This window comes from Stegostoma tigrinum, chromosome 30 (genome assembly GCF_030684315.1).
Source record: "Stegostoma tigrinum isolate sSteTig4 chromosome 30, sSteTig4.hap1, whole genome shotgun sequence".
Classification (NCBI taxonomy): Eukaryota; Metazoa; Chordata; class Chondrichthyes; order Orectolobiformes; family Stegostomatidae; genus Stegostoma; species Stegostoma tigrinum.
Genome location: NC_081383.1, coordinates 2,779,308 through 2,792,172, shown reverse-complemented (window position 1 = coordinate 2,792,172; position 12,865 = coordinate 2,779,308). Strand labels below are relative to the sequence as shown.

At 44.3% G+C, this 12,865-nt stretch overlaps 1 protein-coding gene across 2 annotated transcripts in view; it reads left to right on the top strand.

Moving 5' to 3' along the window:
* Window positions 1-51: 51 nt before the first annotated feature.
* Window positions 52-12,865, top strand: part of LOC125465960 (colorectal mutant cancer protein-like) — a 45,191-nt gene continuing 32,377 nt past the window's right edge. Inside the window, exons 1-4 of one of the 2 annotated variants that reach the window (XM_048559994.2) lie at window positions 52-564; window positions 4,515-4,654; window positions 6,020-6,162; window positions 10,785-10,936. In XM_048559994.2, the coding sequence (XP_048415951.1) occupies window positions 505-564; window positions 4,515-4,654; window positions 6,020-6,162; window positions 10,785-10,936 (495 nt within the window). In that variant the 5' untranslated portion in view covers window positions 52-504. Of the gene's footprint in view, window positions 565-2,778; window positions 2,941-4,514; window positions 4,655-6,019; window positions 6,163-10,784; window positions 10,937-12,865 lie in introns of those variants that run through there. The other variant, XM_048559995.2, reaches the window with a different exon arrangement.

The following is a 12,865-nucleotide window of genomic DNA, read 5'->3' as shown; positions in this document are numbered from 1 at the left end:
TATTGTTAGTAGGTGGCAGGGAGGTTCATGTTTGCAGTAAATCATAGAATCCCAGCTGTGCGAAAGTAGGCCATTCGGCCCATCGAGTTAACACTGACCCTCTGAAGACCATTCCACCCCTAATCCCCACATCCTTGCATTTAGCATGGCCAGTCCACCTAATTTAGACAGCTTTGGACTGTGGGAGGAAACTGGAGCACCCAGACGAAAACAACACAGATACAGGGAGAACATGCAAATTTCACACAGACCCTTGCCCAAAGCTGAAAACAAACCCAGGCCTCTGGTACTGTGAGGCAGCAGTGCTAACCACTGTACCACCGTGTCACCCTGGTCTATTTCAGTTACATGGGATTTTAACAGCATCACCTAATGCCTGTGTTCTCCTTTCTACAAACTAAAATACAGACTTCCACCTCCTTTCTATAAAGAAAGAATAGTCACTTCATACAGAACTCATTGCTGCAACAAGATACACTTGCACTCATCAGGACAGATGCAAGAATGTCAAATTCCAAAGGGAAGAACAATTTACTCTGCATGACAAAAGAGGCTGACAGTTTGGTAAGTTCACTCAAAATGGCCAAGGTGCTGCCATGAAAATGCACCAGGGAATTATTGCTCCTAATGCTTCTGTTTAATTTCTAAAATGTATAATATCTAGACATATTCCTTTTCCTGAAGAGGGCAGGTCCATCTTTACAGTTAGATGTAACTTCTAGCAAGGGGAAGTCAGGATAACTTTGTCAGTTTGCAAGCAAACTGGTTGTTACTGTAAGTCATAGTGCACCTCTTCGAGATTGTTCAGTAAGTGCTGACAAATTATGGAATCACAGGAGTGACCATGGGAGAGCTGAGAGGCTAACCCCACTGAGAAAGGCTGAATGGGTTGGAGCCTTTACCCCTAGAAGAGAGCTGAAGGATTGCCCTGATAGAGGCTTTTAAAATTCAGCATAACGTATTTAACAACAATACTTCTGCCTGTGGTGGAGACCAGAACTAGATGCCACAAATATACAAATAAATTGACAAGGAATTCTTAAGTTAACTCTTTACCCAGAAAGTGGTTAGAATGTGGGACTCTGTCCCCGATGGGAAGCAATTTATTGGTTAGGCTACTTATGGAATACTGCGTTCAGTTCTGGGCTTGCTCGTATCGGAGGGATGTTGTGAAACTTGAAAGAGTTGGGAAAAGATTTACAAAGATGTCACTGGGATTGGAGGGTTTGGGCTATAGGGAGACCCTGAATAGGCTAGTGCTATTTTCCCTGGAGTGTTAGAAGCTGAGGTGTGACTTTACAGAGGTTTATAGAATCATGACGGGCATAGATAGGGTAAATAGACAAGGTCTTTCCCCCGGGGTGGGGAAGTTCATAGGTTTAAGGTGAGAGAGGAGAGATTTAAAAGGGACCTGAGGGGTAACTTTCTCAGACAGAGGGTGGTGCGTGTATGGAACGAGCTGCCACAGGAAATGGTGGAGGATAATACAGTTACAACATTTAAAAGGCATCTGGATGGGTACAGGAATAGGAAGGGTTCAGAGGGATATGGGGCAAGTGCTGGCAAACGGCACTAGATTAATTGAGGATATATAGTCGGCATGGGCGAATTGGACCAAATGGTCTCTTTCTGTGCTGTACAGCTCTGTGCCTCTCTATGACTCAGTGGAGGTGGCTGTCAGTGGTGAAGCAGCAGCTGGGGCCAAAGCCTGGTGAGTGGTGGTGAAACCTGGCGTTCCTGATGGCGATCAGCGGCAAAGTAACTGGTGAACCCGGGTGGGACTTAGCCCAGTGCAGGGGTCGGGGCATGCCTGGTGTGGGGGAAGAGTGAGCCCAGTGCAGGGGTCGGGGCATGCCTGGTGTGGGGGAAGAGTGAGCCCAGTGCGGGGTCGGGGCATTGCCTGGTGTCGGGGGGAGAGTGAGCCCAGTGCAGGGGTCGGGGCTTGCCTGGTGTTGCGGGGGGAGAGTGAGACCAGTGCAGGGGGAGAGTGAGCCCAGTGCAGGGGTCGGGGCTTGCCTGGTGTGGGGGGAGAGTGAGCGCAGTGTAGGGGTCGGGACATGCCTGACACGAGGGTAGAGTGAGCGCAGTGCAGGGGGAGAGTGAGCCCAGTGCAGGGGGAGAGTGAGCCCAGTTTGGGGGTTGGGAGAGTAACCCAGAGTCCAGCTTGGAGCATCTGCAGCCACGTGGTTTTAGAAACGACTGTAACATTTCAGTTTTTATCTTATTTCTTTATTTTCCCACGTTTACACTAAGAATAAGCCATAGAGCTGATTTTTTTAAAACTTATTTCATCGTTTTTCCATTTCCGTCCCAAAGAATTTGTACCTAGGTATCTTGTACCCAAGAGGTACCTGGGAACGGTGACATTGTACATTTTCCGCTGTACTCCTGTACTTGAGTACATGTAACAATAAACCTAAACCAAATCAAGTCAATACCAATGTAATTACGGAAAATCTAGCCATACAAGTGGAAGGATATGTTGGTAACACAGAGCGTGGGGATCTGGGTTGGAGATCATATGAAACATAAACTCTAGTAGTGATTTGATGGGCCAAGCGGCCTATTTCTGGACTGTAAATTCAAATGTGCTGGTGTGTTTCTGATATGGTGACAATCTGCCTTTGACCTGAAAGAGGAAATTCAAATCGAAAGGATGTTAACTTGCAACAGCCCCCAGAGGAAAGGCAATTCCGACTTTTGTTGAGACAGGAAATCTCGGAGTCTGCTGGTTCCACAGACTGTGTTTCCCGAGTCCCAAAAGAAAATATGTTTGGTTGCACGGTCCCAGAGTCGGTGAAGGTAAAGGAGCAGGAACAGAGAGGGGTGACCAAATTCCAACCTACCCTTTGTCCTTTGCCACCTGACCTCTGGGAGGAAGAAGAAGGGACAGCAGGAGAAACTGGACCATCGAAGATGGAGTCACAGTTCACAGTGGAGGTATAATCCTGCGGAATCTATCCCTCAGATTTGTGGATCTGTTCAATAAAACAGCCGTCAGATCCCTAAGCTGTTAGGATCTGTTGATGCATGTGAGTGGGTCTGTTAGCCTTGAGAGTGAGAGTTTATCCTGGATTTGTACTTTACATTTCACTGAGGCTGTGTCCACAAACACAGTGAGTCCCATCAGAGCAGGTATCTTGGTCTCCTCTCAGTATAATCATTCCTGAAAGAAATTAGACGCTGGACTGTTTCCAGTAATGAGGAATTTGAGTGACGTTGAGAGACTGGACAGGCCGGGATTGTTCTCCCTTGAGCTGAGAAGATTAGGAGGAGATGTGATAAAAATGCTACCAGGATTTGATGAGAGCCTTCTGTTAAATGGGAAACAAAAAAAAATAAGAGACTTGCATTTCCATAGCACCTTTACAACCTGAGGAAGTCCAGAAATGCTCTACAGTTGACAAAGAATATTTTTAAAGTGTCGTCACAGCGGAATCACTGCAGAGAGGCAACCCACCTTCTCAAGGGGCACCTTGGGTCAGGGCAGTCAATGCTGGGCCCAGTCAGCAATGGCCATGTTCCGTGAGAGATTTAAAAAAAGACAGTTTGTGCAAAGCAAGATCCCACAAACAATAGTGACTCAATCAATGGTTACTTAGTGATATTGTAAATCTATTGTCTTCTACTTAGATCTGTAGAGAGCTAGGGAAGAGTTAATAGAGGTGTCGATGGCCAGAATGATACAGATTTAATTTGTTACAATCAGCTGAGGAGCAGTGGGATGCCTCTGCTCTTTCCCCACACTGTGTTTGACCGCATCAGGTTGTTGTAGATATTTTTAAGCAAACTGTTCTGATGCATTTGAATACACCTCGGGAGTAGATGGGACTTGAAGTCTGGCCTAGAGAATGGGGCATTACCGTGAGTGCTATTGGCTTGTTGTAAAATGGATACACTCATCATTTCACTAAATGTTTAATGATTTAATTGCTAAAAGATACACAGCCAAGTTTCCTTGAGCTTAAAAAGAGGTATTTATTGTCTTTAATGCATTTTAAGTAAAAATATTTTTTAAATGCTCCAATAAACTCACATAAACACATTTGCCAAGTTCAAACACAGAAAAATAGGTGACAAAGAGGGGGATGATACATTAGAGATATCCCAGAATGCAATAAGGATGTAGTTGATATGATTCTCGAAGGTTGATGATTTGTATGGATCCAGGCTGAGCTCAGTGGTCACAAAAACTGAAGTTGCTGGAAAAGCTCAGCAGGTCTGGCAGCATCTGTGAAGAAGAAAAAAATCAGAGTTAATGTTTTGGGCCTGGTGACCCTTCCTCAGTTCAGGACCCAAAATGTTAACTCTGTTTTTTTCTTTCACAAATGCTGCCAGATCTGCTGAGCTTTTCCAGCAACTTCAGTTTTTGTTCCTGATTCACAGTATCCACAGTTCTTTTGGTTTTTATTGAGCTCAGTGGTCCTTCTGTTTTCAGTGTTGAGGTGATCTCACACAAGGCATCATTGCATGCCGTGCAGTGGTGTCAATGTTGTTTCTTTCTGTCTGTACAGGGTCAGGGCTCTCTGTTGGAGGCATCGGTGGAGGAAGAGGCATTAACTGTTCTCCACTATGAGCAGCAGATCACAGAGTTACTTGTTGTTATTGCTGAGCTGAACCGGAAGATCGACAGACTGACAATGTCAACCATCAGGTGTGCACAGAAAAAGATTTCTATCCCCCTCGCTCCACCTCAGGGTAGGGGAGCAATGGGGAATCAGGTCTCACAGATCCGGTGGGTTATTTGGACCAAGAAAATATTGGAATATACTCTTTGTTACTTCCAGAACTCATACCCCGAGGTGCATCCGTAAGCTCCCTCCTGCCCAGTTCAGTACAGTTAGTGTCAAGCACATAAGAGAGAAAGACTCACATATAGAGCCTTTCACAATCACAGAGCTTCAGAAAGGCTGGAAGTGAAGATACTGGACAAGCCACGCAGATGGGCAGGTTAATGTTCTGGGTACACAAGTACACAAGTACACAAATCCAACCCCCACCCCCGAGGTCGATTCTGAACTGACTGAGCAAAGCCTGGGGCAGGCACAGTGGCTCAGTGGTTAGCCCTGCTGCCTCACAGTACCAGAGACCCAGGTTCGATCCCACCTTCGGGTGACTGTCTGTGTGGAGTTTGCACGTTCTCCCCGTGTCTGTGTGGGTTTCCTCCCACAGTCCAAAGATGTGCAGGCTGGTTGGATTGGCCATGCTAAATTGCCAGTAGTGACCAGGGATGTGTAGCTTAGGTGGGTTACAGGGGGATGAGTCTGGGTGGGATGCTCTGAGAGGCAGTGTGGGCTTGTTGGGTCAAAAGGCCTGTTTCCACACTGTAGGATCAAAACAAGGGCAATTGGGGATGGCAATAAATACCTGCCAATAATGCCCTCATCACATGAAAGAAAAAGAATTTCCATGCCCAACTGGCGAAATAATCCCACAAACACTAACTCTTCCTGATTATCCCCCACTCTCTCTTTTAGTGACCAATAGGATGATTGGTCTGGACTGACCACAAAGGAATAATAAGCGTAGGGTGACCAGCCCAGATAACCGGAACTGAACGTGCATCCCAAAGTGACCAATCGCTCTGTCCGGATCAGCCCTTTCAGTGTGACAAGCCCAGGGTGACCAATCCACACTGGGATGACCGGCTCAGGCTGACCACTGCACTTACAAACTGAGTTCCGAGGAAAGGTCACCGGACCCGAAACCATGCTGCCAGACCTGCTGAGCTTTTCCAACAACTTCTGTTTTTGTTCCTGATTTACATTATTCGCAATCCTTTTGGATTTTATCCGGCATTTATACATTTTGGCTGAAATCACTGATAACAGCACCCTCCTGTGGTGAGAGCTGCTCACTGCTAATTACTCTGGGTCCATCCGAAGTTCAGTTCCAGCTCCAGCTGGGCTACTTGTCATTTCCATTGATATTCCAATTGTTGGAGCGCCTGTCTCCAGATGATATCGGTGCACATTCCCCATTGTCAGCTCACTGACATTTTCCCTTATTTTCCTTGCAGGGAGGAAGATGAATATCTGGACACTTTCTCAGACCTTAGTGACACTCCATATGTTGAAAACAACTCGTTTCTCTGCCCAGACCTGGGTCAACCAACAGTTTCCGATTGCCCCGGACAACCGTGTCAAACATCAGGGAGCACTGGTACGTGAGCAAGACCTTGGTAATTATCGTGGTGGGGTCTAGTTCCAGTACACAGACCGCGCCACATTGTCAGTGTTACCAACTTCTGGTTGAGACCTGAAACCAAATCCCCATCTTCCTGCCTGATCCAAAAGATCCCACAGTGCTATTTCAGAGAATAGCAGGGGAGCTTTCTGTGGTCAGTCAGTATTTCAATATTCATCTCCCAGTCAACACCAATTAAAACACGCTGTTTGGTCTGTTTAGTTATACAGATGTAAAGCACAGAAACAGACATTTCAGTACAACTTCGGTACAACTTAGGGGAGGTGATGGCTGAGTGGTATTATTGCTGGACTGTCAATCCAGACACCCAGATGATATTCTGGGGACCCAGGTTCAAATCCCACCATGGCAGATAGTGGAATTTGAATTCCATAAATGTATGGAATTGAGAATCTGATGAATATGTTGCCGATTGTCGGAAATTGCCAATCTGGTTCACTAATGTCCTTTCGGGAAGGAAACTGCCATCCTCACCTGGTCTGGCCTACGTGTGACTCCAGACCCACAGCAATGTGGTTGACTCTGAACTGCCCTCTGGACAGTTAGGGATGGGCAATAAATGCTGCCTGGGCAGAGATACCCTCATCCTGTTAATGACTAAAGAAAAAAAATCTTGTCCTAAATTAATCTAGTCCCATTTGCCAGCATTTGCCCCATATCCCTCCAAATCCTTCCTATCCTTGTACCCATCCGGATGCCTTTTAAATGTTGTAATTGTACCAGCCTCCACCACTTCCTCTGGCAGCTCATTCCATACATGTACCACCGTCTGTGTGAAAATGTTACCCCTCAGGTCCCTTTTAAATCTTTCCCCTCTCACCTTAAACCTATGCCCCTCTAGTTCTGGACTCCCCCACCCCAGAGAAAAGAGCTTGGCCATTCACCCTATCCGTGCCCCTCATGATTTTATAAACCTCTATAAGGTCACCCATTAGCCTCCGCTCCAGGGAAAATGGCCCCAGCCCATTCAGCCTCTTCCTGTAGCTCAAACTCTCCAACCCCGGCAACATCCTGGTAAATCTTTTCTGCACCCTTTCAAGTTTAACAAAGCATTTCCTATAGCAGCGAGACCAGAATTGCACACAGTATTCCAAAAGTGACCCCATCAATGTCCTGTGCAGCTGCAACATGATCTCCGAACACCTGTACTCGATGCACTGACCCATAAAGGCGAGTGTGCCAAATGCCTTCTTCGCTATCCCGACTACATGTGACTCCACATTCAGGGAACTATGCGCCTGTACCCCTAGGTTTCCTTATTGGACACTTCTCCCCAGGATGCTACCATTAAGTGTACAAATCCTGCCCTGATTTGCCTTTCTAAAATACAGTGCCCCACACTTTTCTAAACTAAACTCCATCTGCCACTCTGTGACTTTTTGGCCCATCTAATCAAGGCCCCTTCGTACTCTGAGATAACCTGTTCTGGGAGCTTGCTGTCCCAATCATCAATGCACTTTGAGAAAAACCTTATTTTCTTCTGTACAAGCTCCCCTTTAAAACCAAAGTGAAACTGGGAAGTATTCCAAAAGGGGTAAGTGGATTTCCAAACAGGCAGTTCGGTTCAGAAGAAATGCCCATGTGACTCAAGGTTGCCTTAGGAATTAAAAAACAAAAAGAAAAAGAATAAATAGAAAAATAATTTGCAATGGTGTAAGATTTCAGTATAGCTTTTGTGGCAGACAGTTCAGAACAGATCCTGATGTTTGACAGGTATATGCAAATGCAGCAGGGACTGTGTTACTTCCTATATGGGTTATCTGTTGGGAAGGACAGAGAGATAAAGACAGGAAGAGCAAGTGGATGAGAATTGGGGGAGCCGCACTGCCGCGTCTTCAGTTGTGCCAGTTCTTATTGGACCTGATATGGGTGTGGGAGGGTTCACAGATGTGCACCTGTCGACATTAATCAAGTTGAGGGAGTTCCAACGGAATACAACGGCTGACGAATGTGACTCAAGGACTGAAACAATCTTTCTTATTCACTCATGGGTTGTGGGTGTTGCTGGCTGGTGTCAGCATTTATTGCCCTGTCCCTACTTGCCCCTTGAGAAGGTGGGGGTGAGCTGCCTTCTTGAACCGCTGCAGTCCCTATGCTGTAGGTAGGCCCACAGTGCCCCTAGGGAGGGAATTATAGGATTTGACCCAGCAACACTGAAAGAATGGCAATATATTTCCAAGTCAGGATGGTGAGTGACCTTATGATGGAGGGAGGGTCATTGATGGCTGGGCCAATGGGATAGGAATGGGTGACGGTACAGAATGATACCTGAGTTGGAAATTCTGTGAGATTGCACTCAGTTCCACCCTGGGACTAGGTGTCATGTGAGTACAATAGCTACATCTTTGTTGTATCGAGGACTCAAAGTGAATCCTAGCCTTTTATTTGATGAACTCTTTGTTTATTAATTAATGTTTGACTGGTGTTGATTCTATTGTTACAGTAGAAGTTTCAAAAAGTATTTTTTTCCTTTGGTTTTCTCTGCATTGGTTTCTTTGGGATATCTTTTACTTTGAAAGCTGTTGATGACAGTGAGGGTTCTAACACGGTGTTTCGCTTGCTGGCTGCGTTATAACAGTCACTACACTTCAAAAATAGTTTGTTGTTTGGAAAACACATCAGGTCAGCCTGCAATATCAGATGTTAAATCACCAGCTGTCCAGTAGTTAAACCTGAGATATTGGCTGTAATCAGAGTTGTGGATCTTGTCTGGGAGTCGTTTTAACAAGCAGTTTTTGAAATAACAGTGATCAGAGATAATGGGAACTGCAGATGCTGGAGAATCCAAGAATGGGTCTGGGCCCAAAACGACAGCTTTTGTGCTCCTGAGATGCTGCTTGACCTGCTGTGATCATCCAGCTCCACACTTTGAAATAATGGTGTATAGTTTGGCGTCTTGTGCCTGTCACACACCCTGAGCCTCAATGTTCTCGGAGCGGGAGATACTGGGGACAGATCCACTTGAAGGCATCTACACTCAATCTTATCCCTACACTGGAGAGAATTTCTGGAATCTTCTGATTTGATTTGATTGATTTTATTGTCAGGTGTACCGAAATACAGTAAAAAGCTTTGTTTACAAGCAGTACAGACAGATCCCAGTAAGCAGAGGATCCACAGATCAATAAGATTTAGAGGCAGATAGGTTACATTGCAGGCTACATTATTTGAGGCTAGAGTCCATTTGACAGTCCGACAATGGCTGAGAAGAAGCTGTTTCTGAACCTGCTTGTGCGCGTGTCTGTGATTCTTTCTGAAGTTAATGCTTCTGCCTTTATCAGGAATGATAAGGATCTGTACAATCTCCTCCAGTTGCACAAAGCTCCAGGAGCTCTGATTTTCACGGAACTGTTGTTGGTGGTTCTAACTTCAGCTGGTTAGGCCCTGACATAATGCTTTGTTCCTTTGGTACTATAAACTATACACTGCTTTCGCCTAAAAGTACCAGGAGCAACTTTCTTCTGCAATTTGAAATTCTACTGGACGGCTGGTGTACGCTTCAGCTGCATAAAGCGCTGTCACTTTTTACAGCAATCAGCTGGGTACTTTAGAAGTCAGACTAGAACCAAGAATCTTTCTGTTAAGAGAAGTCTGCCTAGCAACAGCCTTTGGATATGTTTGTTTTAAGTTGTGGCTTCACAGACATGTGAGGCCGTGCACACAGAGAAATCCAGAAGACTGCAAACCAGAAACATTTCTCACACTTCTCTGAGAGAAAGACAAAAAAAGAACTGAGAGATTCTAGAGAAAGAATCCCAACACTAGGAAAGACCTAGGTATAACCGGTCACCTACTAAATCAGGATCAACAACTACAGTACAGCCAACATTGTGCCATCATTTGTTACAATCAAAAACCAATGAGCAACAAGCCATCCCATGTCTATGATTTACACTTTGACAATTGTTTCTCCTTTCTATAATTTACCATCCCTAATAGTTGTGTCAAACTGTCTGACGTTTGTCTGTCTTATTTGTGAATGAGAGTGTGTGTGTTTGGAGTTTAAGGGACCATAGTTCAAAAGGGACAGTTATAAATTTGTTTTGCCATTTGTTAAAGAATAAGTTTCGTAACAATGGAGTTATTTTCATGTCAATGATAAAAACTGGTGTGAATTGCTTTGGCCTGAATAGCAGTCCGTCACGCTAATTGATCATCTTGTGATATAATCGGCTAGCGACACATTTGTGAAGGATGGTGGAATAATGACATTCCATTATTGGTGCATTTTTCTCAAATGAATTGTGACACAAAGCTCTAGAGTTCCATCTCCATCCCCATTTGCCCCACCTCTCTGCCTCTCTCTCTTGTTTTAAATGCTCATTAAACCTACCTCTTTGAGCAAATGTCTGTTTTCTTGTCTCTAATGACTCCTTACATGGCTCGGTGTGTTTGAAAGCTGCAAAACATTTTGGGACATTTCATAACTTTAAAGGTGCTTTATGAATCTGGTTGTGAATGTTGATTCTGAAATACCTTCACAATGAGGTTGTGACGTACTACGTCCAATGTCAGGCTGTGGGTTTCTCACTGCCCCAACTCCCCGTCTATCTCTGCTTCTGATTTTCTTGTTGCAGGTGAACCGAGTGAGCTGGCACATAAACTACAACAGGTACTGACAGAACTGGAGGAGACAGTACGCACTCGGAGAACAGAAATCCCACAGCTCTGTGCTGACCCTGCTGAGGAAGAGCAATCAGCACTGACACACTGGCAACTGGTCACTCAAGTAAGGGCCAAGAGAACTAGCTCAGGGTTTGGACAGTGCGACATTAAACTCTGTGTTTTCACTGTTACCCAAAATGGTTGGAGAACGCGAGGATTTAGAGGAGACCTTCCAAATGTTGAATTTATTCTCTGTGGTAGATTTATAGGTTTTGTTTCCTCTTTTGACAGAGTCTGGAACAAGGAGGTTTGAACATAATATTGCCAGTCACCATGCTCTAATCCCACCTGATTGTAATATTGGATGAAATTCAGCTTGATAGATATTTTTTATAACGTTGCCAATGTGATGGTCATTTACTGAAACAAAGTCATATGAGTTTATTACACAAAAGACAAAAGCAGAAGAAAACAAACGAAGCTATTTAGGTTTATCTGTTTGGAGGTTCTTAAAAATAAACTTAGACAAATAAAGTCTCAATCCCATTTCTTGGCACGATCCATTTTAGAATTTTCAATCAGGGACACCTCTTTGCATCATATTTTTAAGTTTGACTTAATTGATTCTCCAGAGTTCTTTCTTGTGAACCCTGAAGTCTTCATCTGTGAATACTCACAAAAAGGAGAGCTCAGTCTTTCTCAGTTTCTAATAATATACAGATTTCCAACCAAACTCTGCTGGTTTAGAAGTTTCACAAACTAAACTTTTCTACTGAGGTGATTGTCCCTAACTTTTCCTTAACTGACCTATACACCTTTCAAGGAGAGAAACTATATTTATTCATGACCCCAATCTGATCTCCTCAGAACTACCTGAATTTTTTTTTGTTACTATTCTGAGCCAAAAAGAAACTAATGGCTTTTATTGTTTATTTCACCAGTGTAAAAACAAATTTCCACTAACACTCCAGGAGGACCATATCTCTGACAAACTGTATTGGTCAGTGTTAGAAAGGACTGTTCAATCTTTTATTCTTTTTAAACCTTTCATAAAACTAACCAACTCCTTATGCCACTATTTCAAAATGCAAACTCCAAAATGATATTATATGTCTAAATCACACACTTTTCACTGCAACAGATTGAATTAAGAATTCAGGAGGAATGTGGTTATACTGAGGGTGGTGAGAATATGGAACCCACCACCACAGAGAGGTTGAAAGAGAAAATTATGTAGGTTTGCATGGAAATTTGATAGATAACATGAGAGAGAAGGGACAAGGGATTTTTGGAGGTGGGATAAAACAGACTGGAGTTGTGGAGATGACTGTCATCATACAGCAATTGGACTGAATGCCCAGTTGCTGTGCTGTTTCTCATAAGATGTAACAGCCTGGAATTCAGATGGCAGAAGGTTAATTATTGAGGTAGAGGAAGAGGTGCGGTAGCTAAACAGAAACAATTTTTGCTGGTTAGGAAGCCTAGGATTCAGGGCAGAGTCTGGAAATTTAAGCCAGACAATTTGGTGGTACAATTTGGAATTCTCTTTTGCAATTTGTTCAATTATTTGTTAGTCATTTGTTAATTATTAAATTAACATTGACAGTGTTTTTTATTCGCGCATGGGACATGGGCATCACTGAATGGGTCAGCTTTTATAGCCCATCCCTAATTACCCCTTCAGAAGGTGGGGCTGAGCTGCCTTCTTGAACCACAGATAGACCCACAATGCCCTTAGAGAGGGAATTCCAGGATTTTGATCCAGCAACTGAAGGAACAATGTTATATTTCCAAGTCAGGATAGTGAGAGGCTTGGAGGGGAACCTGCAGATGATGGTGTTCCTGTGGAATTGGCTGCCCTTTGAGATGGAATTGGGTCATGGGTTTGGAAGTTGCTGCCTGAGGATCTTTGGTGAATTTCTGCAGTGCGTCTTGTAGATGTCTCACACTTCTGCTACTGAGTGTGGGTGACAGCAAAACGTATGAAGGGATATGAGGAATTGGGAGGTGGGGAAAGAAGGACATGGAGGTGGGTCACAGATCAGTCATTCTC